This window comes from Planococcus citri, chromosome 4, assembly GCF_950023065.1.
Source record: "Planococcus citri chromosome 4, ihPlaCitr1.1, whole genome shotgun sequence".
Taxonomy (NCBI): domain Eukaryota; kingdom Metazoa; phylum Arthropoda; class Insecta; order Hemiptera; family Pseudococcidae; genus Planococcus; species Planococcus citri.
The window spans coordinates 17,615,129-17,641,546 of NC_088680.1; the positions used below are offsets into that span (position 1 = coordinate 17,615,129).

The following is a 26,418-nucleotide window of genomic DNA, read 5'->3' on the forward strand; positions in this document are numbered from 1 at the left end:
AGGTAATGTGGCGATCCGAAAATTTAGTCGGCGAGTGTTTCGACCTCAAGGATCAACTGTCCACTGGTTAGTTTCAAAATCCTAGCCGGAGGCCGATTCCACTCTATTAACCTGTTCGTAAAGACATCATTAAGCCGGACCCAAAAAAATTCATATCTTCTATAAAATAAAGGAGTTCATTTTCGATCCACGCCTGTTGAACCTCTGGCGAAAAACGACTTACACAGAAGGGCGCAGTCAAATTTATTAAATTCATCATATGTCATGCTCTAGCTCCACTTTCAAGTAAAAATGAACTATTGGAGAGTACAAATTGATCTCGACTAATGCTTAATTCTCGCTTTTTAGCAAAATGGTGAAAAATTTTACTTTGGTAAAAATCCTCGCTTTTTTTCAAGAACTACCCCAAAGTCTCGAATATAACTCCCAAAAAAGCTTGTTTTTTACTAAAATTTTTTAGCCTTGTTTTTTGTACAAAAAAAAAGTGTCAAAAGTTCTCGTTTTTAAGATAACTGGAAAAATGTTAGCTTTTTATAGGCGGAAAATTTTCGATTCTTTGCAAAGAATTCCAATTAGTGCTACTTTTTTTTTACAAAATTACCTTAAAGTCTCATTTTTGCACAAAATTCCCGAAAATCCATTCCTTTTGTCACAATTTTCGCCAAAAATTGTTTCTTTGCGAGAAATGTAAAAATTCCCACTTTGTTGCCAAGAGATTGGTTCAAAAAATTTTTTTTCAATTGAATTGTTTTTTCGATGGTCATTTTAAAATGTTTTGCCTACGTTTTGATAGGTACCTATTTTTTTTGTTTAGGTAGGTACCTTTTAGTTACCTTTTCAAGCGTTTTTAGTGTTATGAAAGTTGTTGTTGTCGTTTTTTCTTTTTTGGAAATAATTTTATTCTGGAGCCTCCAGCGTGATTTTCGTTCTTTTCAGAGTTTCAAAATGCCTGAAGAATGCCTGGAAATCAATTTAAGAAGATAAAAATCGAGTTGTGGCTTATTCTCGACCTGTGCGTATTTCCTGGACGATATACCTCGAGTGCCTTTTGTAGACCAGCATTTTTCAATTATCAATAAAAATATGCCGTCCGAAAAATAAGCCCAGAATACGGCACATTCTCGATTTTCATCTGCCCAAAATTTAATTTTTACGCTTTGTGGAGAAATTTTAAAATTATGAAGACTTTGAAAATCGCGCTGGAGGCTCCAGAACGATCAGAAATGTTGGAAGTTCGGGGAAGTTGGTTTCCGGACTGATTGTCGTTACTTTCACCGAATAATTACTTACAATTAGTCAATTTTGAATTTGAAATAATTGGCCAAACAATGAAAAAATCAATTTACGCAGTTGAAATTTTGGCTATAGGGATTTAGACCGTGCTGTTCCCGAAAATCATCCCAACGTGGGCACTTCGAGAAGTTCTCTTGTCAGTAGACAAACACTTGACAGTTGACAGAGAGCACGTACTGTTCTTTTTTCAACTTCGTAGTTCAAAGTTCATATTATTTTGAAAAGAAAATATGTATACTTTCAAGGGCAGTCTGTCGTCATCCTGGTACCTACTACCTACTTTCTTTGGAACTAGGGGTACTGAAACTGGTTCTTTTATCACACTCTCGGTACCTATCTATTCTTCGGTGTGACTGCTTAGTCATTGAGTCGGTAGGTAGTCGATATTCACAGTGTTTGTTAGCATTTAGCAAAAGAAGGACGTTATTGGTGGCCCGTGTAATTATTTGAGAATATCAAGATTTGTGCGAACTTAAAGATTCTCGTCTCAGTGGTAAGTAATCGTCTGTATTTTTTTCATTTTTTCTGTATGATAACGGTATACGTATGTGGTCTTAGGGTGTTCCTTATTTATACATGGTGGAAGTTTTATTGTAATTGTATTGAATGAGTTGAACTAGCCAAGATTATTGCTTTTGTAGACCAAGGGATTGACTTCTGTAATTGATCACTTTCGGAGTTAATTGCCAATTGCCATAATCCTAATTTGTTCTTCGATTTTTTCAACGTTGAATGTTTCTATATAATGTAAGTAGCCAACATTGTTGAGAATTTTCTCGAAAAAAGAACTTGTATTTAGAAGTGGGGTGTAATTTTTGAAGAATAGTTCAAAAATATCGAAAAATTGCCATAAAAACTGAAAAAAATTAGAAGAATTAGGAAACAAAAAGAGGAATTTTTAGGCAAGCAAGGCAAAAATCAATACTTTTTGGAGGTTTGGACAAAAAAGCAAAAATTTCTGATTACGACCATTTGACGATTTCATCAAAAAATTACTTCCTGAGAATTTTGACAAAAAAAAAAGAAAAAAAAAACATTACAACTTTTTGTCACCTTGCCAAAAATTGAATCTCTGACAATTGTGACAAAATAAGGGAATTTTAAGGCAAAAACAGTTGTTCTTTTGGGCAATTTTTGCAAGAACAGCACTGTTTGACAATTTTGGAAAAAATTACCCTCTTTGACAGTTTTATCAATAATGGATGCTTTTTGACAATTTTTGACAGAAATGGATACTTCTTGAATACCTATTTTACCAAAAATTGACGCTTTTTCACATTTTTCGACTTGGGCAAATTTTACAGAAAAAAAAAACAGAACCTTATTAGCAAATTTGGGAAAAAACTTTAGCAGCAGAAAGAGGACTTTCGAAACAGATAAGGCGAAAATCAACGCTTTTTGGTAGTTTGAGGTGAGAATGGAGTATGTAGGTACGATAAATCATAGACTTACTATTTCGAGAATTAGCGTAGGTACCTCAAGAAATAAGTGCAAAATAGGCATGTTTAAAAGTATTCTGCTCAGAGATGAAAAATTTTCAAATAATTTGTACAAGCATCAATTTTGGTATTTTTGTACCTATTTTTTCCTCCATTTTTTCTAAATTTAGGGGGCTCCGTGTAAGAAAGCCGACTGCATTTGGAGTCTAATGAAAGTTTTTTTTTTTTTTTGAAAAGAAGGACAATTAAAAATAATTGGATTACCTACAATAACAAGCTAACAAATCACTTGGATCAATGTTTCTGTTTGACTTAATTGTTTTAATTTGTTGAGAATATTAAATTCTGAAAACTTTCGATCTCGATGAAAAAAAATTGAAATATTTCTAGGTAATCCAGTGAAACGTTAATGAATAATCAACAAAATCGAAAGAACTTGTAGAAAAATCGACGTGACCAAAATTTCTAATTCTAAACTCTACAGATCGTTTTTGGATTTTTGAAAAATTGTCGTTTTATGGAGAACTTTCGAACTTTTTCAAGAAGCACACATTTTTTAAGCGAGACTCGAATTGATGTGAACAATTCCTTCAATTCAACTAATTATTTTTATCATAAGTCTAAGTATTTGTACGTCTTGCTATTCTGCACTACTCTTGTCAAATGACGAATTTTTGAATTTCAGATAATTCGAGATGTCCATTAATCAAACACTTGCAGAAAACTGCCTCGATCAGAGCCTCAAAGAACGCTATGTATTTCTCTACGATCTGCCAAGCTTGCAAGAACTAACAGCTTACGAAGTTTGCCGAACAATCTGGTACAGCAATTTATCAAAGTACCAACATATCAAAGCGGAAGATACTAACGTTATTCACTGTCGTTTTATGTTTGGGCTTTTTCTTTTCGATCATTATCAGAAGCACATTGGGCAACTTATAAAGCATTTGAATGTTCCTGCTTCGATCGAAGATATTCTTGAAAATTCCATGAATAAGGTCTGTAAGGAGATCGGAAATTGGGTGATGGATTTTTACTATGGCACATTAAAACTCGAAGATCACTGTGGAATTCGCCTTATTGATCCAAAGTGGTGGGTTTGGTCGATAAATGGAGAAATCGACTGTTCAAAGAGTGCAAGAAGGATTCTAAAAGATGTCAGTTTGACTGAATGGCAGAAATTTCTCGTGATGTGTAAATATTGCATGGCGGACGAGATGAGTAAATTCTCGTTGGATTGCCTTCCGTCCCAGTTTTTTACTGAAAATTTTCGTGAAAACAATTTTATTTGTTTTTATTGGATTTGTTTTCTCAGAAATGAGCTGCACAGAGTACCAGTTGAAGATGATGATTCAATAGCCTGGACCATTTCTAAATATCATGCTGACTTTCAGTTGGTTAAAAATTTTTCCTGGAATCGTTTAAATGACAATGAGCGAGTAACACTTGTTGCTTATTGGATTAATGAGTCTGTAGCAAGCAATACACGTGACTTTATTAGTTTGGAACAAATTATTTCTAAAATGTCTCTGTCTCAGCAACAACGTTTGCTGCGTAAAACGAGCCACACAATTGTTAAGTGTTTCGCTTCATATTCCGATTCATCACGATGCGCACTTTGGGCATGGAGATGTGCTGGGGATCAAATGGATGTAGAAAAATTCGCTGAATTGGTTGAAGAATTGTTGAAAACAAATATAACTTGGATGTCAACCTCTTTATTGGATGAGATTTGGAACACAGCGTCTGCTCATCAGAGAAATCATGTTATTCAGACAAAGATGGACAAGTTCGTGGATTTGTTATTGATTGATAGTGGTTCGACATTCTCTGACCGATTTCTTCAGTTCATATCTGTAGATGAGAGGAAAAAAATGATTTTTAGAATAACGAATCGTGAAATTTTTCAAAAGTGTGATATAGATTTTTTGAGCAGCTTCCTCAACCTGTATTTACCACACCCGGATGACCAATTGACGTTGAGAAAATTGGTTATTGATTCTCCTGCATTTGTAGAACATTTAAAATGCTTATTGAAATGCATGGAGTATGCACGGTTCAACGAAGCATTGAAATTTTACTTTTCTCACGATGCAGCTGCTGCTCAAATATTCAAACGAGACTTCCTGGAACAGAAATTGAAAACTATGGATTTCTTTTTTGCCATCAAGTTAATTACAAGTATTGATACGTGGAATGAATTCAGCCGATTCATTGATGAGGTTTTTGATGAAGATTCGAAACCAGGGTTGATGGTTAAGCAATGGTTTATCACATCAACATTTACCGAATTTACCTACTGGGTCAGTCAATTGATATTAAAACTCGTCCCTCAGTTTAGCCAGAGTTTCTATGAATTTGTGAACATTGTCGAAATGGTGTTCAAAAATGAAGAACTGAAGAATGTGAAACGTTTGTTTTTTGATCAATTGTGCTCAATATCCACTGATCCTTCGCCTGATGCCATTTTTGTGAGACATTTCCGTAACGATAGTTTTTTTCCAAAGTTTATGCAGTGGTGTTCGGTGCATAATGGAAAACCAATTTTAAAGTTTTAATCTAACTGTGTAAATATGTACCCCTACCTACTTATGAGTAATTTACCAAATTGTACCTTTTTAACAATTAAGTATTCAATAAAAAAATACCGAATTTTTATAAAATATATTTTGTATTTCTGCTGCTCAACGTAAGTATGCAAATTAGCTGTAGAAATTGCTCTCCATCTTTCTCTACAATTTTCAATCTCTCTCAACCTCATAAGTTTAGACATTTTTTTTGAAAAAATTCCACACACGAATACATCTACAAAACTGTTAGCTTTTCATTGGCGGAATATTGTCCATTCTTTGCAATGAATTCCAATCAGTGCTATACTTTTTTTTACAAAATTACCTAAATGTCTCATTCTTTGCACTTAAAAAAAAATTGCAAAATACCTTGTTATAATTTTTTTTCTCAATTGAATTGTTTTTTCGAAGGTGATTTCAAAAATGTTTTGCCTACGTTTTGTTACTTTTTTTGTTTAGGTAGGTATAGGTATGGTACCTTTTGGTAACCTTTTCGAGCGTAATTAGTTATAAAAGTTGTTGTTGTCGTTTTTTTTTTGGAAAAAATTTTGTTTGCGCTTAGGTGTGACCATTTTTGGACATTCTGGAGCCTCCAGCGTGATTTTGAGTTTTTTTTGTTTTTCAGAATTTCAAAATGCCTACAAAATGCGTGGAAATCAATTTTAAGAAGCTAACAATCGAGTTGTAGTTTATTCTCGACCTAAGTGTATTGTCCTGGACGATGCCTCGAATGCCTTTTGTAGGCCAGTATTCTCCACATCAACAAAAATATACCGGGCAAAAAATAAGCCGAGAATGCGGCCAATTCTCGATTTCTATGTGCTCAAAATTCAATTTTTACGCTTTGTGGAGAAATTTTTAAAATTCTGAAGACTTTGGAAATCGCGCTGGAGGCTCCAGAATGATCAGAAATGTTGAAAGTTTAGGGGAGTTGATATTAGTTTGAGGACTGATTGTCGTTACTTTTACTGAATAAATACTTGGTCAATTTTAAATTTGAGATAATTGGCTCACAAATGGAAAAATCAATTTACACAGCTGAAATTTTGGTTACAGGGATTTAGACCGTGCTGTTCCCGAAAATCACTGTCTCGTTCAAACCCAAGGTGGTCACTTCGAGAGGTTCTCTTGTCAATAGACAAACGCATTGACAGAGAGCATGAGCATGCGCTGTTCTTTTTTCAACTTCGTTGTCCGAAATTCATATTATTTTGAAAGCAAGGACAGTAAAAATGTGGTACGCCGGTAGTCTGTCGTCATCCAGGTACTTTCTGTGGAACTAGGGGTGTTGAAACTGAAACAGGTTTTTTTTTGTCACGCTCTCAAAGCCTATCTATTCTTCGGCGTGACTGCACTGCATAGCCATTGTCGGAAGTCGATATTCAGTGTTTATTAGCATTTAGCAAAAGGAGGACGTTATTGGTGGTACGAGTACGTGTATTTATTTGAGAATTTTAAGATTTTTGCGAACTTCAAGATTCTCGTCTCGGTGGTAAGTAAATTTCTGTATTTTTTTTTTTTTTTTTTTTAGTTTTCCTGTATGATGACCGCACGATGCAGCCCTTAGGGTGTACCTTATTTATATATGGTGGATGTTTTATTGTATCTGAATGAGGTGAACTAGCCAAGATTATTGCTCCTGGAGACCAAGGTATTGATTTCAGTAATTGATCACTTTCGGAGTTAATCGACAATAATTGCCACATTCCTAATTTGTCCTTTGATTTTTTCAACATTGAAGGTTTCTATGTAGGTAAGTGGTCAACATTGTTGAGGATTTTCTCGAAAAAAGAATTATTTAGAAGCAGGACGAGTTTTTTGAAGAAAAGCCATAAAAACTGAAGAAAAATGAAACAATTGAAAGGGGAAAATGAAATTTGACAAAATAAAGAAGCTTTTTAAGCAATTTTGTAAAAAAACAGGACTTATTGTTTAGCAAACTTCGAAACAAATACCTAATAGAGGATTTTTTAGGCAGACAAGGCAAAAATCAATGCTTTTTGGACGTTTTGGCAAAAAAGCAAAAATTTTTGATTACGACCATTCGACTATTTCATTAAAAATTACATCCTGAGAACTTTGATAAAAAAAACTCCAACTTTTCGTCAATTTGCCAAAAATCTGACAATTTTGGCAAAAATTAGCCTCTTTGACTATTTTATCAAAAATGGTCACTTTTTTACAATTTTGACAGAAATAGATACTTCTTGATTACCTATTCTACCAAAAATTGACGCTTTTTGGCACCTTATACCTTTGGCAAATTTGACAGAAAAAAAAACAGAACCTTATTAGCAAGTTTGGGAAAAAACAGGACCTTTAGGAACAAAAAGAGGCCGAGGCGAAAATCAACGCTGTTTGGTTATCTAGAAGTGGGGATGGAGTACGATGAATTCTGGACTAATAACTTTTGAGAATTAGCGTACCTACCGTCAGGCGGGGTCACTTTGATTTTTAAAAAAATGTTTTCTGCTCTGTACGGCATAGAAAGATGTTTTCGAAAAAATTGCACCACTCAGTGTGTAAAGTACGTCAAAACGCACAAAATGACCTTTTTGATTTTTTTTTTTTTTTGTGCCTCAAAATTTCCCTCAAAGGCCGTATCAAAGTCACCCACAAGATGGGGTCACTTTGATAGGGGTACTTTTTTTTCAAAAAATGATTTCTCATCACCTTTAGACCTACTATACAAAATTTCATCAATTTTGGCTGAGAGGAAGTCATCATATTATTGAAAAAGCGATAAAAGCCCCTGTATGTATTTCCTCAATTTTTTATAAAATTCAGTTTTTTAACAAAATTTTTAGATATTCAATAAAATACCTTTGCGACCTATCAAAATGGGATGAAATTTCACGCTGAATTCGAAAATGGCATTGATTTTAACTTTAGTCTCAAAACTTAAATTTTTAGTCTCAAAAATGAAAAATCGATAACATCCCCAGTCCCCACTGAGAACAATGGGCCAAGGATCGGAGGCAGCTCAACCTAGAAACTCAAAATTTTTGGAGATATTTCCCAAGGAGTGTAGCTTTACGATAGACTATCAGTCAATGTTCTATTACATATCTGAAAATACTATAACATCAACTTTTGTTGAGTGATAAAAAATCTTGAAAAATTACCACTTTTAAAAAACTTAAAAGCAGGGACGAAAATAATTATTTACCAACTCAACACTGTTATCGTATCAATTAACCATCAGTGTAACCACTTCGCTCGGAAAAAAAATTTAATTCGACGTTTTACTCGCTCCACAGATCAAAACGTGCAGAAAAATAAGCTCTATCAAAGTCACCTCGCGAAATCAAAGTGACCCCACCTGACGGTACCTCAAAAAAGAAATGAAAAAAGGCCTGTTTAAAAGTGCCTATTCTGCTTGGAGATGAAAAATTTTCAAATAATTTGTGCCTGCGGACATCAATTTTTTTGATATTATTCAACTTTCAGGGCTTCATACAACAAGGGGATGCACGTAATTTGGAGGGGTCAAGGGAGGAGTTTTCTTGAAAATGTGCTTAAGTATTTAGGAAGTTTTAGCGGATTGAAAAATGTTCAAAAAATTTCTACAGGCATCAATTTTTGCATTTCTTTCTTCATTTTTTCCAAGGGGGCTTCATACAAAAGAGCCAACATTATTTGATGGTCCAATGAAGTTTTTTTCCTAAAAAGGGGTTATGTAGATTATTTGAAGAGTGATATTCCAAAACTCGCTTTGTCCATTTTCACAACTTTTCAGGAGAGAGGAAAAACAGTTTCCCTTTAAACGGGTAAATTTGCTTTTTAGGCGAGTTTAGCACTTTATTTGGGTGGATTTATGATGTAGGAGTGTAGGTATACATTTCATCCACAAAATACTGCTGAAAAAGATTTCAATAACAATGGACAAAGCGTGTTTTGGAATATTATTTTTTTTTAAATTTTTAGTGAATTGGCTATTTAGGTGAGTTTAACACCTCATTTTGGTAGGTTGATGATGTAGGAATGTGAGTTAATACTTCATCTACTAGGTACCACTGAAAACCCAACTTTGATAAAAATGGACAAAGCGAGTTTTGGAATATCACTCTTCATTTTCAAAAAATTTCCCCTAATTTTGATTCATTTTCATTTTTTGTGATTTTTCTCAACTTTGATGGGCTCCTTACTACGTAAGAGTGCCAATATGGTCTGGAGAGCCGAAGCAAATTTTTTTTGGAGAGGAGATTATTTAGGAAAATTTTGACGCAGAAACGAAAATTTTCGACAAATTGAACTTTTGTCATTTTTAAATAATTTATTCAAGTGGGAGGAAGGGGCTACCGGTATCACTTTTTTGCAGATAAGGGAAAACTAAAAAATGGGGAATTATTTTTACTCTCGAAGTAACAACTTTGGTTGATGGGAGGTGAAAAATTCCAGCTTTGTAAAAATAAAGGCGAACAACCAACAAGGGAATCTCTTGAAGTGGCGTTCTTATCACCTTGACCGAGATTTCAAATTTCAAAGTTGATTTTTAGGATTTTTGGTGAATTTTTGAAAATTTTAAAAACTTGTTTCATGGAGAATTTTTGAACTTTTTCACAAAACATAAATTTTTATGAGCAACTCGAATTGATGCGAATTAATCCTTCAATTCAACTACCTAAGTAATTACATATTTTCATGCTTATAAGTACATACCTCTTGCTATATTCTGCATTGCTCTTGTCAGATGACAGATTTTTGAATTTCAGATAATTCAAAATGTCCATTGATCAAACACAAGGAAAAAATTACGACGATGAGAGCCTCAAAGAACCCTATGTATTTCTCTACGATCTGCCAAGCTTGCAAGAAATAGCATCTTACGAAGTTTGCCGAACAATATGGTACAGCAATTTATCAAAGTACCAACTTATCAAAGCTGGAAATACTAACGTTATTCACTGTCGTTTTATGATCGGGTTACATCTTTTCGATCATTACCAGGAGCACATTGAGCAACTTATAAAGCATTTGAATGTTCCTGCTTCAATCGAAGATATTCTCGAAGATTCCATGATTAAGATCTGTGGAGAGATCGGAAATTGGGTGATGGATTTTTACTATGGCACATTAAAACTCGAAGATCACTATGGAATTCGCCTTATTGATCCAAAATGGTGGGTTTGGTCGATAAACGGAGAAATCGACTGTTCAAAGAGCGCAAGAAGGATTCTACAAGATGTCAGTTTGACTGAATGGCAGAAATTTCTCGTGATGTGTAAATATTGCATGGTAGACGAGATAAGTAAATTCTCGTTGGATTGCCTTCCGTCCCAATTTTTTACTATAAATTTTCGTGAACGCGATTTTATTCGTTTTTATTGGATTTATTTTCTCAGAAATGAACTGCACCTAATACCAGTCAGAAATAATGATTCAGTAGACTGGACCATTTCTAGATATCATGCAGAGTTACAAATGATTAAAAATTTTTTCTGGAGTCGTTTAAATGACGATGAGCGAGTAACACTTGTTGCTTATTGGATTAATGAGTCTAAACATACAGGTACGAAGAGCAATTTATATGTGGAACAAATTATTTCTAAAATGTCACTGTCTCAGCAACAACGTTTGCTGCGTGAAACGAGTCACACAATCGTCAGTTATTTCGCTTCATATTCCGATTCATCACGATGTACACTTTGGGCATGGAGATGTGCTGGGGATCAAATGACTGCAGAACAATTCGCTGAATTGGTTGAAAAATTGTTGAAAACAAATATAACTTGGAAGTCAACCTCTTTATTGGATGAGATTTGGAACACTGCGTCCGCTCATCAGAAAAATCATGTTATTCAGACAAAGTTGGACAAGTTCGTACATTTGTTACTGACTGGTAGTGGTTCGACATTCTCTGATCGATTTCTCCAGTTCATATCCGAAGATGAGAGGAAAAAATTGATTTTTAGACTACCGAATCGTGAAATGTTTCACAAGTACAGTATAAATTTTTTGAGCAGCTTCCTGAACCTGTATTTGCCACACCCGGATGACCAATTGACGTTCAAAAAATTGGTTATTGATTCTTCTGCATTTATAGATCGTTTAATAGACTTATTGGAACGTAATGAGTATGAAAAGTTCGATGAAGCAATGAAATTTTATTTTTCTCACGATGCGGCTGCTGCTCAAAAATTCAAACGAGACTTCCTCGAACAGAAATTGAAAACTATGTATTTCTTTTTTGACATCAAGTTAATTACAAGTATTGATACGTGGAATGAATTTAGCCGATTCATTGATGAGATTTTTGATGACGATCCGAAACCAGGGTTGATGGTTAAGAAATGGTTCATCACATCAGCATTTACCCACACTACGAGTATCAGTCAGCTGTGGCACTCAAAAAACATCTCTCGTCTTACCCAGAGTCTCGATGATTTTGTGAAAATTGTCGAAACTGTGTTCAAAAATGACGAACTGAAGAATGTGAAACGTTTGTTTTTCGATCAATTTTGCTCAATATCCACTGATCCTTCCCATGAAACCCATGTTGTGTATCATTTCCATGACGATATTTTTTTCCCAAAGTTTATGCAGTGGTGTGTGGTGCATAATGGAAAACCAATTTTAATGTTGTAATAATTTAACAAAATACCTACTCATGTGTAATTTACAAATCTGTACGCCTTCCTAAAATCAAATAAAAAATACCTACCGAATTTTCATAAAATATTTATTAGTTATTATATGTTTGCTGCTAAACCTATGTATGCAAATTAGCTGTAGAGATTGCTCTCTATTTTTCTCTACAAATTTGTGAAATTTTCAATCTCTCTCAACCTCATAAGTTTATAAATTTTTTTTGAAAAAATTCCACATACGGATGCATCTACCTGGTGACTGTTTTCTGTAAAAATTCCCTAAAATTTCGATAAATTGCCCTTAGTAGTATCTGGCATCCCTGCTAGTTTGAAAAAATTCGCTTGAAAACTGCCAAAGATACAAAAATGTTTGAATAAATATGTAATTGCACCCTTTTTGAAGAGCTCAATGGGTAATGTGGCGATCTGAAAATTTAGTCGACGAATGTTTCGGCCTCAAGGATCAACTGTCCAGTGGTTAGTTTCAAAATCCTAGCTGGAGGCCGATTCCACTCTGTTAACATGTTCGTAAAGACATCATTATGCCGGACCCAAAAAATTCATACCATCTATAAAATAAAGGAGTTCATTTTCGATCCACGCCCATTGAACCTTTTTGGCGAAAAACGACTTACACAGAAGGGCGCAATCGAATTTATTAAATTCATCATATTATTATGTCATGCTCGAGCTCCACTTTCAAGTAAAAACGAACTTTTGGGGAGTTGAAACTGACCTTTTGACCTATTAAAATGGGTTAAAATTTCGCGAAAAATTCAAATATTTGAACGAAAATAAATTTTACTTTTTTCCATAAATAACCTAAAAATTTTTTTTTATCAAAACTAAAAGTTGCTTTAAAAAATCGTTTTCTGACAAATTGATCTCATTTTTTCGACAAAAATGGCGATCATTTTTTGTTTTACTTGTTAAGATTAGGAACTACTGCTTACTTCTCACTTTTTAGTAAAATTATGAAAAATTTTACTTCAGTAAAAATCCTCGCTTTTTTCAAGAATTACCCCAAAGTCTCGAATAACTCTCAAAAAAGCTTGTTTTTTACTAAAATTTTTAGCCATGTTTTTTGTCCAAAAAAAAAGTGCCAAAAGTTCTCGATTTTTAAATAACTGGAAAAATGTTAGCTTTTTATGGGGGGAAAATTTTCGATTCTTTGCAAAGAATTCCAATTAGATCTAGTTTTTTTTTTTTACAAAAATTACCTAAAAGTCTCATTTTTTGCACAATATTCCCGAAAATCCCCTCCTTTTGTCACAATTTTTGCCAAAAATTGTTTCTTTGCGAGAAATCGTAAAAATTCTCACTTTGTTGCCAAAAGATTATAATATGTACCTAATACCTATGTAGTTAAAAAAAAAAAAAAAAAAAAATTGCAAAACACTTTGTTATAATTTTTTTTTCAATTGAATTGTTTTTTCGAAGGTCATTTTAAAATGTTTTGCGTACGTTTTGATAGGTATTTTTTTGTTTAGGTAGGTACCTTTTGGTTACCTTTTCGAGCGTTTTTAGTTATAAAAGTTGTTGTTGTCGTTTTTTTGGGGGGGGGGGGAAAAGTTTTGTTCGGGCTTAGATGTGACTTTTTTTGGACATTCTGGTTCCTCCAGTGTGATTTTCGTTTCGTGCAGAATTTGAAAATGCCTACAGAATGCGTGGAAATCAATTTAAGAATCTAAAAATCGAGTTGTGGCTTATTCTCGACTTGTGTGTATTTCCTGGGCGATACCCCGAGTGCCTTTTGCAGACCAGTATTTTCCAATTATCAATAAAAATATGCCGGCCACAAAAATGAGCCGAGAATACGGCCCATTCTTGATTTTCATCTGCCCAAAATTTAATTTTAATGCTTTGTGGAGAAATGTTAAAATTCTGAAAACTTTGGAAATCACACCGGTGACTGGAGGCTCCAGAATGAACTGAAATGTTGGAAGTTTGGGGGAGTTGACATTAGTTTTAGGACTGATTTTCATTACTTTTACTGCATAAAAACTTGGTCAATTTTGAATTTGAAAAATAACTGGCCAACAAATGGAAAAATCAACTTAAGCAGCTAAAATTTTAGTTAAAGGGATTTAGACTGTGCTGTTCCTGAAAACACAGCTGAGGAATCAGATGATGAAGAAAATATTAGCGATTCTGATTTCGATGAATAAAACTACTACTTTTATGTACTCTAATTTTAAGCACATAATATGTATGTCTCTGAAAAATATTTCATAATTAAAAGTGGAATTCTGATAAATATGGCGATTTTTCATTTCAGAAATTCTCCTCCTTCTTCACAATGTTTGCTGTTTTTGAATTTCATCAAGAGAATAAAAAGAATCGTGAAAAAAATGATTTCAATCAGGTCGCGGAAAGGAGCCAAGTGCAAGCAATCTATTTTACATGAAGCAAAAATTATTATAAATCAAAATTTTTCGGTTTTTAGGGGATTAATGAGCGGGGAGGGGGGGTAACACAACAGCTGTTGATATTTTTGAGTTCAGAGTGGAATTTTAACTCATTTTAATGGGTTTTACGACCACTTTCGAAAAAAAAATTATTCACATGAAGCTAAATTTATTATAAATCAACATTTTTTGGGTTTTTAGGGGATTAATGGGCGGGGAGGGGGATTACACAAAAACTGTTGATATTTTTGAGTTCAGCGCGAAATTTTAACTCATTTTAATAGGTCACACGACCACTTTTGAAAAAAAAATTACGAACTTGGTATTTGATGAAAAGCCCCATTTACTCAACTTTGAAAATTTATTACGACAGAATGTGCCGGTCGAATTTCGTGAATGTGGTGATTTTGGAAAGGTAAAGGTGCCGTCTAACGAGATTTGAAAGAAAAAATTGTCCCCCTCGCATACATTTAGAACTAAGGTCGAAAAACTTCGAAAAATGGGCAAAAATTGCGTTTAGGGTTGCATAACTTTTGATTGTGCAGGAGGCCGGCAGAAAATTTTGTATTTTCAGCATCCTATGACACCAGGCTACCCATCCCCGGTCGAATTTTTTGTCCCCCTTCTAGGTCAAAAAATACCCCTTTGTAACCTCCCCCCACCCCATGTGCAAGTGAAAAAAAATTTTTTCACCATTTTTGTAAATGCCGAAGTGGTACTGACGTTATGCCAAGTAAACTTTATGTCCCCAAAAAAAGTTCGGTAGGTGAACACTTTTAGCCTTGTGGATTGTGGACTATCTCGTTTCTCGTTCAAACCCAAGGTGGTCACTTTGCTAGGTTCTCTTGTCAGTAGACAATCACTTGACAGAGAGCATGAGCATGTACTGTTCTTTTTCAACATTATTTTGAAAAGAAATACATACATAAGTACTTTCAAGGACAGTACAAATGTGGTACACCGGCTGCAGTCTGTCGTCATCCAGGTACTTTCTGTGGAACTAGGGGTGTTGAAACTGAAACAGGTTTTTTTTGTCACGCTCTCAAAGCCTATCTATTCTTCGGCGTGACTGCATACTGCTTAGCCATAGTCGGAAGGAAGTCGAAATTCACAGTGTTTGTTAGCATTTATCAAAAAGAGGACGTTATTGGTGGTACATGTATTTATTTGAGAATTTTAAGATTTTTGCGAACTTCAAGATTCTCGTCTAGGTGGCCGGTGGTAAGTAAATTTCTGTATTTTTTTTTACATAAGTGTCCTGTATGATGACTGATGACCGCACGGTGCAGCCTTAGGGTGTCCTTATTTATATATGGTGGAAGTTTTATTGTATCTGAATGAGGTGAACTAGCCAAGATTATTGCTCCTGGAGACCAAGGGATTGATTTCAGTGATTGATCACTTTCGTGGTTGATTGCCAACAATTACCACATTCTTAATTTGTTCTTTGATTTTTTCAACATTGAAGGTTTCTATGTAAGTACCTACTAGGTAAGTGGCCAAAATTGTTGAGGATTTTCTCGAAAAAAGAATTATTTAGAAGCAGGACGTGTTTTTTGAAGAAAAGTTCAATAATATCGAAAAATTGCCATAAAAACTGAAGAAAAATGAAAAAATTAAATGAAATTTGACAAAATAAAGAAGCTTTTTAAGCAATTTTGTAAAAACCAGGGCTTTTGTTTAGCAAACTATGAAACAAAAAGAAGACTTTTTAGGCAGGCTAGGCAAAAATCAATATTTTTTGGAGGTTTGGACAAAACAGCAAAAATTTCTGATTACGACCATTTGACTACCTATTTCGTCAAGAAATTACTTACTGAGAATTTTGATGAAAAAAAACATTACGACTTTTCGTCAACTCGCCAAAAATTGAATCTCTTTGATTATTTTGACACAATAAAGGAATTTTTAGGCATTTTTGGAAAGAACAGCACTGTTTGACAATATCAAAAATGGATGCTTTTTGACAATTTTTGACAGAAATGGATGCTTCTTGAATACCTATTTTACCATAAATTGGCGCTTTTTGACTTTTTTTGACTTGGGCAAATTTGACAGAAAAAAAAACAGAATTGGCTAATTTGGAAGAAAATAGGACTTTAGGAGAAGAAAAAGTACTTTTTAAACAGATATGTAAGGCGAAAATCAACGCAATTTGGTGGTCTAGAGGTGGGGATGGAGTACGATAAATTGTAGACTTACAACTTTCGAGAATTAGCGTACCTCAAAAAAGAAGTGAAAAAGAGGCCTGTTTAAAAGTATTCTGTCCAGAGATGAAAAATCTTAAAATGATTTGTACTTGCAGACATCAATTTTATATCTTAGTCGATTTCTTTGAATTTTCGGGGTTTCATACTATACAAAAGGATCGACATAATTTGGGGACCAAGGGAGGGAGGGGGGTTCTTAAAAATGTGATTGTTATTTAGAAAGAATCTGCGCATTGAAAAATGTTTAAAAAACTTGTACAGGCATCAATATTTCTGTATTATTTTTTTTCATTTTTTCCAAATTTAGGGCGCTCTACAATGATACATGAGAGCCAACGGCGTTTGAGGGTCCAATGAAGGGTCTTTCTTGAAAAGGACGTGGTAACATAATAAATAACCAACAAAGTAACCTTTTAAAGTGGCGTTCTTGGATTTGAACAAAATCAAGCTAAATTGAAAGAACTTGTCCAAAAATCGTCGTGAATTAAATTTCAGATTCTATAAACTTCTAAAGTTCGTTTTTGGATTTTTGGGGAATTTCGAAAATTTTAAAAAGTTGTTTTATGGAGAATTTTTGAAGTTTTTCACGAAGCATACATTTTTTAAGTAACACTCGAATTGATGCGAACAATTCCTTCAATTTAACTAATTATTTTTATCCTTAGTCTAGGGTCTTGCCTCTTGCTATTCTGCACTGCTCTTGTCAAATGACGCATTTTTGAATTTCAGATAATTCAAGATGTCCATTAATCAAACACTAGGAGAAAATTACGACGATGAGAGCCTCAAAGAACGCTATGTATTTCTCTACGATCTGCCAAGCTTGCAAGAAATATCATCTTATGAAGTTTGCCGAACAATCTGGTACAGCAATTTATCAAAGTACCAACTTATCAAAGCTGAAGATACTAACGTTATTCACTGTCGTTTTATGATCGGGTTACATCTTTTCGACCATTACCAGGAGCACAATGAGCAACTTATGAAGCATTTGAATGTTCCTGCTTCAATTGAAGATATTCTCGAAAATTCCATGAATAAGGTCTGTACAGAGATTCGAAATTGGGTGCTAGATTTTTACTATGGCACATTAAAGCTCGAAGATCACTGTGGAATTCGCCTTATTGATCCAAAGTGGTGGGTTTGGTCGATAAATGGAGAAATCGACTGTTCAAAGAGCGCAAGAAGGATTCTAAAAGATGTTAGTTTGACTGAATGGCAGAAATTCCTCGTGATGTGTAGATATTGCATGGCAGACGAGATAAATAAATTCTCGTCGGATTGCCTTCCGTCCCAATTTTTTACTAGACATTTTCATGAAAGCAATTTTATTTGCTTTTATTGGATTTGTTATCTTAGAAATGAACTGCACAGAATACCAGTCAGAAATAATGATTCAGTAGACTGGACCATTTCTAGATATCATGCTGAGTTAGAGATTCTTAAAAATGTTTTCTGGAGTCGTTTAAATGACGATCAGCGAGTAACACTTGTTGCTTATTGGATTAATGAGTCTGTTGTAAGAAGTACAAGTGACTTTATTTGTTTGGAACAAATTATTTCTAAAATGTCTCGGTCTCTGCAACAACGTTTGCTGCGTAAAACGAGCAACACAATTGTAAAATTTTTCGCTTCATATTCCGATTCATTACGATGTACACTTTGGGCATGGAGTCATGTTGGAGATCAGATGACTGTAGAACAATTTGCTGAATTGATTGAAAAATTGTTGAAAACAAATGTAACTTGGAAGTCAACGTCTTTATTGGATGAGATTTGGAGCACTGCGTCCGCTCATCAGAGAAATCATGTTATTCAGACAAAGTTGGACAAGTTCATGGATTTGTTACTGGCTGATGGGGATTCGACATTCTCTGACCGATTTCTTCAGCTCATATCCGCAGATGAAAGAAAAAAATTGATTTTTAGACTACCAAATCGTGAAATTCTTCTAGAGTGTGATATAGATTTTTTGAGCAGCTTCCTGGACCTGTATTTGCCAAACCCGGATGACCAATTGACGTTGAAAAAATTGGTTATTGATTCTCCTGCATTTGTAGGACATTTAAAGTACTTGTTGAAATGTATGGAGTACGAAAGTTTCGATGAAGCATTGGAGTTTTACTTTTCTCATGATGCGGCTGCTGCTCAAATATTCAAACGAGACTTCCTGGAACAGAAATTGAAAACTATGGATTTCTTTTTTGACATCAAGTTAATTACAAGTACTGATACATGGGATGAATTCAGCCGATTCATTGATGAGATTTTTGATGACGATCCGAAACCAGGGTTGATGGTTAAGCAATGGTTTATCACATCAACATTTACCGGATTTACCTTCTGGGTCAGCCAAGGGATGTTAGACCTCTTCCCTAAACTTAGGCGGGGTTTCGATGACTTTGTGAAAATTGTCGAAATGGTGTTCAAGAATGACGAACTGAAGAATGTGAAACGCTTGTTTTTCGATGAATTTTGCTCAATATCCATTGATCCTTCCTGTAGAACCTATTTTGTGTATAATTTCCATAACGATATTTTTTTTCCAAAGTTTATGCAGTGGTGTTCGGTGCATAATGGAAAACCAATTTTAAAGTTGTAATTTAACTAAATATACCTACTCATGTGTAATTTACGAATCTGTAAGTACGCCTTCCTAATACCCAATAAAAATACCTACAGAATTTTTATAAAATAGTTATTATAAGTATGTTATTATATTTCTGCTGCTCAACGTAAGTATTATGCGACAAACTTTTGAAATTTTTCATCTCTCTCAACCTCATAAAGTTTAGACATTTTCTTTTGAAAAAATTCCACATACGGATGTATTTACCTGGTGACTATTTTCTGTAAAAATTCCCTACAATTTCGATAAATTTCCCTTTAGTAGTATCTGGCAACCCTGCTAGTTTGAATAAATTCGCTGGAAGACTGCTAAAGGTACAAAAATGTTTGAATAAATATGTAATTGCACCGTTTTTGAAGAGCTCAATGGGTAATGTGGCGATCCGAAAATTTAGTCGACGGTGGTTTCGGCCTCAAGGATCAACTCAATCTTTTAACTTGTTCGTATAGACATCATTAAGGCGGGGAACCTTGAAAACTCATACTTTCTATAAAATGAACGAGTTCATTTTCGATCCACGACCATTGAACTAAATTTGGCGGAAAACAACTTACACATTACGTTGAAAGTGACCTTGTGACCTATCAAAATGGGTTAAAATTTCGTGAAAAATTCAGATATATTTTCAACAAAAATAAATTTTAATTTTCCCATAAAAAACCTTAAAGTTTTTTTTATTAGTATAAAAACTAAAAGTTGCTTTAAAAAATCATTTTTTGCCAAATTGATCTCGCTTTTTCGACAAAAATTGCAAGATTAGGAAATCCTGCTTAATTCTCTCTTTCGTTTTGGGGTTCACCAAGCAGTGATCATATGTGATCGATTTTGTATCGGTGACTTTTGGTGAATCTTGGTGACTTTTGGTGAGTCAGTCGCCAAGGAAAATGTTATCTCGTTTAAACCCAAGGTGGTCACTTTGAAAGGTTCTCTCGTCGGTAGGCAATAGGCATGAATACTTGAGACAAATAGCATGTACAGTTCTCTTTTCAGCTTCGATGTTCGTAGTACATATTACGTATATTGAAAAGAGATACTCTCCAGTATAATACGTACAAAAGTGGTACAGCTACAGCAGCAGTCTGACGTCATCCACGTACTATCTTTGGAACTAGGGGTGTTGAAACCGGTTTTTTTCATCTCGCTTTCGCGTAGTATCTGTTCTTTGGTGTGATTGCTTAGCCATAGTGGAAGTGGATTTTATATGTATACTCGAGTGTCTCCAGTCGATATTCACATGGTTAGTTACCAAAAGAAGGACGTTATTGGTGGTACGTGTATTTATTTTAGAATTTAAAGATTTTTGCAAACTTCAAGATCCTCGTCTAGGTGGTAAGTAAATTCCTGTATTTTTTTAGTTTTCCTACGTGATAACTGATAACTGTACGTGTAGCCTTGGGGTGTACCTTATTTAGATATGCCTATGCGGAGGGAGTTTTATTGTACATATCTCATATCTGACTAATCGCGAGTTGAACTAGCCAAGATTATTGCTCTTGGAGACCAAGGGATTGATTTCAGTAATCAGTAATTGATCACTTTCGGGGTTAATTTTCAATATTACCATAATCCGAATTTGTTCTTTGATTTTTTCAACATTAAAGGTCTCTATGTAGGTGGCTAACATTGTTGAGAATTTTCTCGAAAAAAGAATTATCTATAGGCACGGTGTGTGTCGCGGGGGCACGCGGAAGCACACAGTGCCCCCAAAAGAAAATGTCAAAAATATCGAAAAATTGTCATATCGTGTGAAAACTGAACAAATTGAAAACATTTTTAGGCAGGCAAGGCAAAAATCATCGCATGCTTTGGCCAAAAAGCATAAATTTTTGATTACGGCCATTCGACTATCCCATTAAAAATATAACTTCCTGAGAATTTTGACGAAAAAACAACATACAACTTTTCGTCAACTCGCCAAAAATTAACTTTCTCTGACAATTTTGATAAAAAAGGGGAATTTTTAGGTCAAAGCAACGGTTTTGTGGACAGTCTTGGCAAGCACAGGATTGACAATTTTTGTCAAAAATTACCCATTTTGACAATTTTACCGGAAATGTGCACTCTTGATTATTTTACCGAAATTGACGCTTTTCGACGCTTTTTGAATTGGGCAAATGGCATGACAGAAACCAGAACCTTAAAAGCAAATTTTTCTTGAAAATGTGTTCATTGAGAAAGATTCTGCGCATTGAAAAATGTTCAAAAAATTATCACAATGTGGAAATAAGATATGTACTTTCAAAAAATTTTCCCTGATTTTAATTCACCTAAATCTCATTTTTTGTGATTTTTTTCAATTTTGATATTTTCTATAGAATTTTGAATTTGCAGAAATAGCGAAATTCGCCCTCAGGGGGTTAGTTCTGTACGAAATACAACGATTCGCGCAAATTTCGAAAATTTCTTCTCCAACAGGAAACTTTTGATTTTCTGGATATTTTTATTATGAAAAAAACTGGTCAAAAAACCACTTTTGAGGTGCCACTTCCAAAATCGGCTCAAACGTGAATAAACTCATTAAACAGGTCGAGGATAACACACAACTCGATTTTTAGTTGCCCAACTTCATATTCACGTCTTCTGGAGCACATTCGAAATTCTGGAGAAAATGAAAATCGCGCTGGAGGCTCCAGAATAGCTGGAAATTACGAAAATCAGCCTCGGAGGGTTAGTTCTGGACGAAATACAGCGATTCGCGCGAATTTCAAAAACTTCCTCTCAAACGGGAAACTTTTGAATTTTTTGATAACTTTTATTTCGAAAAAAACTGGTCAAAAAACCACTTTTGAGGTGTCATTTCCAAAATTGGCTCAAACGTGGATAAACTCGTTAATCAGGTCGAGAATAACACACAACTCGATTTTTAGCTGCCCAACTGCATATTCTCACGCCTTCTGGAGCATATTCAAAATCCTGGAGAAATTGAAAAATCGCGCAGAATGCTCCAGAATTGCTGGAAATGGTAAAATTTGGATTTGGGGAAGTAGGTAATAATATCAGGTTTAGGAATTATTTTGATCATTTTTACTGACCAAGTACGTACTTTTTTTCACAGTAAATTTCGAATTTTCAAACGTTAGCCAAAACTCGAAAAATGCAGTTGGGCAGCTGAAAATTTGGTTTTGGGGGTTCAAGACCATGCTCCTTCCAAAAAACGTGGTCCCGTTCAAATCGGAGTGTGACACCTCAAGAGGTTCCCTCTTATATCTACCTACCTACCTACCTCTTGCTATTCTGCACTGCTTTTGTCAAATGACGGATTTTTAAATTTCAGATAATTCAAGATGTCCGTTAATCAATCACTTGGAGAAAATTCCCTCGATCGGAGCTTCAATGAACGCTATGTATTTCTCTACGATCTGCCAAGCCTGCAAAAAATGGCATCTTACGAAGTCTGCCGAACAATCTGGTACAGCAATTTATCAAAGTACCAACTTATCGAAGCGGAAGATACTAATGTTATTCATTGTCGTTTTATGATTGGGTTTTATCTTTTCGAGCATTACCAGAAGCACATTAAGCAACTTATAAAGCATTTGAATGTTCCTGCCTTAATCGAAGGTATTCTCGAAAATTCTATGAAGAAGGTCTGTGCAGAGATCGGAAATTGGGTGATGGAATTTTACTATCGCATAATAAATCTCGAAGGCCACTGCGGAATTAATGTTATTGATCCAAAATGGTTGGTTTGGTCGGTGAAAGGCGAAATCGACTTTTCAAAAAGCGCAAGGAGGGTTGTACAAGATGTCAGTTTGACTGAATGGCAGAAATTTCTCGTGATGTGTAAATATTGCATGGCAGATGAAATAAGTAAATTCTCGTTGGATTCCCTTCCGCCGCAATTTTTTACGGAAAATTTTCGTGTTCGTAATATTATTTGTTTCTATTGGATTTGTTATCTCAGAAATGAACTACACAGAATACCAGTCAGAAATAATGAGTCAGCAGACTGGACCATTTCTAGAAATCATGCTGACTTTCAGTTGGTTAAAATTTTTTTCTGGGATCGTTTAAATGACGATCAGCGAGTAACACTAGTTGCTTATTGGATTAATCAGTCTAAACATAAAAGTACAAAGGACCTTACTATTTTGGAACAAATTATTTCTAGAATGTCTCTGTCTCAGCAACAACGTGTGCTGCGTGAAACGAGACGCACAATCGTTAGTTATTTCGCATTGTATTCCGGTTCGTCACGATGTGCTCTTTGGGCATGGAGATGTACTGGAGATCAGATGGATGTAGAACACTTCGCTAAATTGGTTGAAGAATTGTTGAAAACAAATATAACTTGGAAGTCGACATCTTTATTGAGTGAAATTTGGAACACAGCGTCTGCTCATCAGAGAAATCATGTTATTCGGAAAAAATTGAACAAGTTCGTGGATTTGTTACTGACTGGTAGTGGTTCGTCATTCTCTGATCGATTTCTCCAGTTCATATCCGATGATAAAAGAAAAAAACTGATTTTTAGATTAGTGAACAGTAGAATTTTTTACGAATGTGATCCGGATTTTTCGAGCCGCTTCCTGAGCCTGCATTTGCCACACCCGGATGATCAATTGACGTTCAGAAAATTGGTTATTGATTCTCCTGTATTTGTAGAACGTTTATTGAACTTATTGGAATGTAAAGAGTATGAAAGGTTCGATGAAACGGTGAATATTTACTTTTCTCACGATGCAGCTGCTGCTCAAATATTCAAACGAGAGTTCCTAGAAGAGAAATTGAAAGGAATGGAGCTCACGTTTAACATCGAGTTAACAAGTATCGATGAATGGAATCGATTGAGCCGATTCATTGATGAGGTTTTTGATGAAGATTCGAAACGAGGGTTGATGGTTAAGCAATGGTTCATCAAATCAGGATTTACTCAATTTACCCGCTGTATCTGCATATTGATCTCATCTACTCCTACTACCGTTCAACTTGTACAGGGTTTCGATGATTTTGTGAAAATTGTCGAAATGGTGTTCAAGGATGACGAACTGAAGAATGTGAAACGTTTGTTTTCTGATCAATTGTGCTCAATATCCACTGGTCCTGCTCGGGAAGCCTTTTTTGTTGCTCATTCGCCGGATAATGTTAGTAAATTATTTCCAAAGTTTATGCAGTGGTGTTCGCTGCATGATGGAAAACCAATTTTAAAATTGTAATCTAACTAAATACCCACCTACTTATGTGTAATTTATCAATCTGTAGCTGTACCTCTACTTACCTGATAAGCCCAATAAAAAAATACCGAATTTTTACAAAATATTTATTACCTACATAGTTATTATAATTATACTTCTGCTGCTCAATGTAGTTAAATATGCAAATTATCTGTAAAGATTTCTCTCCATCTTTCTCTACAAATTTTTGAGAGTTTCAATCCCTCTCAACCTTCTAATTTCAGATTTTTTTGAAAAAATTTCTCACATGGATGCACTTACCCGGTGACTATTTTCTGCTAAAATTCTCTAAACTTTCCATTAATTACCCTTTGTAGTATCTGGCATCCCTGCTAGTTTGAAAAAATCTGCTTGAAAACTGCGCAGAAGGGCGCAATCGACTTTATTAAAGTCATCATGTGTCATGCTCTCTCCACTTTCAAGTAAAAATGAACTATCTGAGAGTTTTTATTGAAAGTGACCTTGTGACCTATCAAAATAGGTTAAAATTTCGCGAAAAATTCAAATATTTCAACGAGAACGTTTTTTGAGAAATTTTGAAAAATTTTTAGCCCAGAAATTGGGTCATGATTTATGAGGTTTTTGAAAAAATGTCATGTGACCTATAAAAATAGGTTAAAATTTCACGAAAGAAAAAATGTAATTTGAGCGTCGTTGAAGAATTCTGAGCCCAAATTTCGGTCATAATTTTCGAGATTTTTCAAAAAAATGTCATGGGACTTGTCAAATATAGCTTTAACTTTCTGTAAAAAGTCAAAAATTTTTATCAATACTCTTTCTGAGCACTTTTGAGAAATTTTGAACCCAAAATTGGATTATGATCTGCGAGACCGGAAGCATTGAAGAAACTTCCGACCCGGTAAAAAATTGAAATTTTCCAGCAAAACTCTTTCAGAGCATTTTTGAGACCTTTTGCTCCCAAAATTGGGTTCTGATTTTTCGGATTTTTTCAAAGTGTCGTGCGACTTATCAAAATGTGTTGGAAATTTGAGAAAAACGCAAACATTTCGGTGATTTTTTCCGGAAGCATTTTTGAAGAATTTTAAGTCCAAAAATTGTGTTATAATTTTTAGGATGTTTGAAAAATACCATAAACTTGAAATAGTTCAAACTTTTGATAAAAAATTTAAAATTCACTTCAAAATTATTTTAAAGCATTTTTTGAGAAATTTTGACCTTAAAATTGGATTCCAAATTGTAGGATTTTTCATAAAAATATCGTGCAATTTGCCAAAATGGGTTGAATTTTCAGTTGAAAATCAAAAATTTACGTTAATTTTTTTGCGGATTTTTGAAGAATTTTAAGCTTATAAACTTGATCCATGATTTTTTGAATTTTTAAAAAAATGACTAAACTTTTCAAATTAAATCAGGTACAATTTCAAGAAAAAATCAAAAATTTTTGTCGAAACTTTTTCGAGCATTTGGAGCTCAAAATTCTACAAACGTGCTAAAAAAAAGTTTCTGTAGAAATTTTTGTACTTCTGGCAAAATTTCAAACCATTTTGGTATGTGACATGGCACTTTTTTCAAAAATCCCAAAAACTGTGATCAGGGTTTGGGCTCAAAATTCTTCGAAAATGGTTTTAAAATATTTTCTTCGAAGTATTTGAATTTTTAGTAATGACGAGCTAATATGAATAGTTACTTAGAAGGTTTGTCTCTCTTCCAGCCTAATCTTAATGCAAACATTACACATTATTGCAGTTAATTCTGCATTAAATGAAGTACATGAGTAAGTTACCATCATCACGACGATGCATATAGCTTTTCCCAAACTATAAAGTAAACAACGTAACGTATATACTCGACTGCATCTCGTCTTATCCCTTACAACACACCCTTAAGACATACCAATCTCAGTTCACCTCTGTTGTATCTTAACAGTGTGCTTAGAAAAACACCCTTTGTTTCTGTTTCACATTAAATATAGGGTCAAATATATAAGATTTTCATAAAATTTGTTTACATTGAACTTTATATCCCATCAAATCCAATAAACCAAAAACCCCTTTGAGATTGTTTTTAAACTATATAAGACTAAAAGTTGGGCTATCTCGTTTATCCGCAGTCTGACGACGTATTAAAAAAAAAAGAACTCCCAT

The 26,418-nt window shown here is 34.4% G+C and overlaps 3 protein-coding genes across 5 annotated transcripts; all 3 read left to right on the plus strand.

Moving 5' to 3' along the window:
* Nucleotides 1-1,667: 1,667 nt before the first annotated feature.
* LOC135843573 (uncharacterized) lies at nucleotides 1,668-5,306 on the plus strand. The gene is made up of 2 exons (XM_065361504.1): nucleotides 1,668-1,786; nucleotides 3,418-5,306. Exon 2 carries the CDS (start codon nucleotides 3,428-3,430, stop codon nucleotides 5,288-5,290), a length of 1,863 nt encoding a protein of 620 aa, XP_065217576.1. The 5' UTR covers nucleotides 1,668-1,786; nucleotides 3,418-3,427; the 3' UTR covers nucleotides 5,291-5,306.
* Nucleotides 5,307-6,704: 1,398 nt separating this feature from the next.
* On the plus strand, nucleotides 6,705-19,145 carry LOC135844651 (uncharacterized). Of its 3 annotated transcripts, none has more exons than XM_065362909.1 (2): nucleotides 6,705-6,794; nucleotides 10,018-11,939. In XM_065362909.1, the coding sequence occupies exon 2, from the start codon at nucleotides 10,028-10,030 to the stop codon at nucleotides 11,888-11,890; it is 1,863 nt and encodes a 620-aa protein (XP_065218981.1). In that variant the 5' UTR covers nucleotides 6,705-6,794; nucleotides 10,018-10,027; the 3' UTR covers nucleotides 11,891-11,939. The 3 variants fall into 3 exon arrangements, with proteins under 3 accessions (XP_065218981.1, XP_065218982.1, XP_065218984.1); XM_065362910.1 differs by lacking the exon at nucleotides 10,018-11,939 and adding an exon at nucleotides 17,240-19,145 and having other exon boundaries at nucleotides 6,734-6,794; XM_065362912.1 differs by lacking the exons at nucleotides 6,705-6,794; nucleotides 10,018-11,939 and adding exons at nucleotides 15,390-15,521; nucleotides 17,240-19,145.
* A 1,197-nt stretch (nucleotides 19,146-20,342) lies between these two features.
* On the plus strand, nucleotides 20,343-24,378 carry LOC135844978 (uncharacterized). The gene is made up of 2 exons (XM_065363394.1): nucleotides 20,343-20,468; nucleotides 22,414-24,378. Exon 2 carries the CDS (start codon nucleotides 22,424-22,426, stop codon nucleotides 24,293-24,295), a length of 1,872 nt encoding a protein of 623 aa, XP_065219466.1. The 5' UTR covers nucleotides 20,343-20,468; nucleotides 22,414-22,423; the 3' UTR covers nucleotides 24,296-24,378.
* Nucleotides 24,379-26,418: the final 2,040 nt, after the last annotated feature.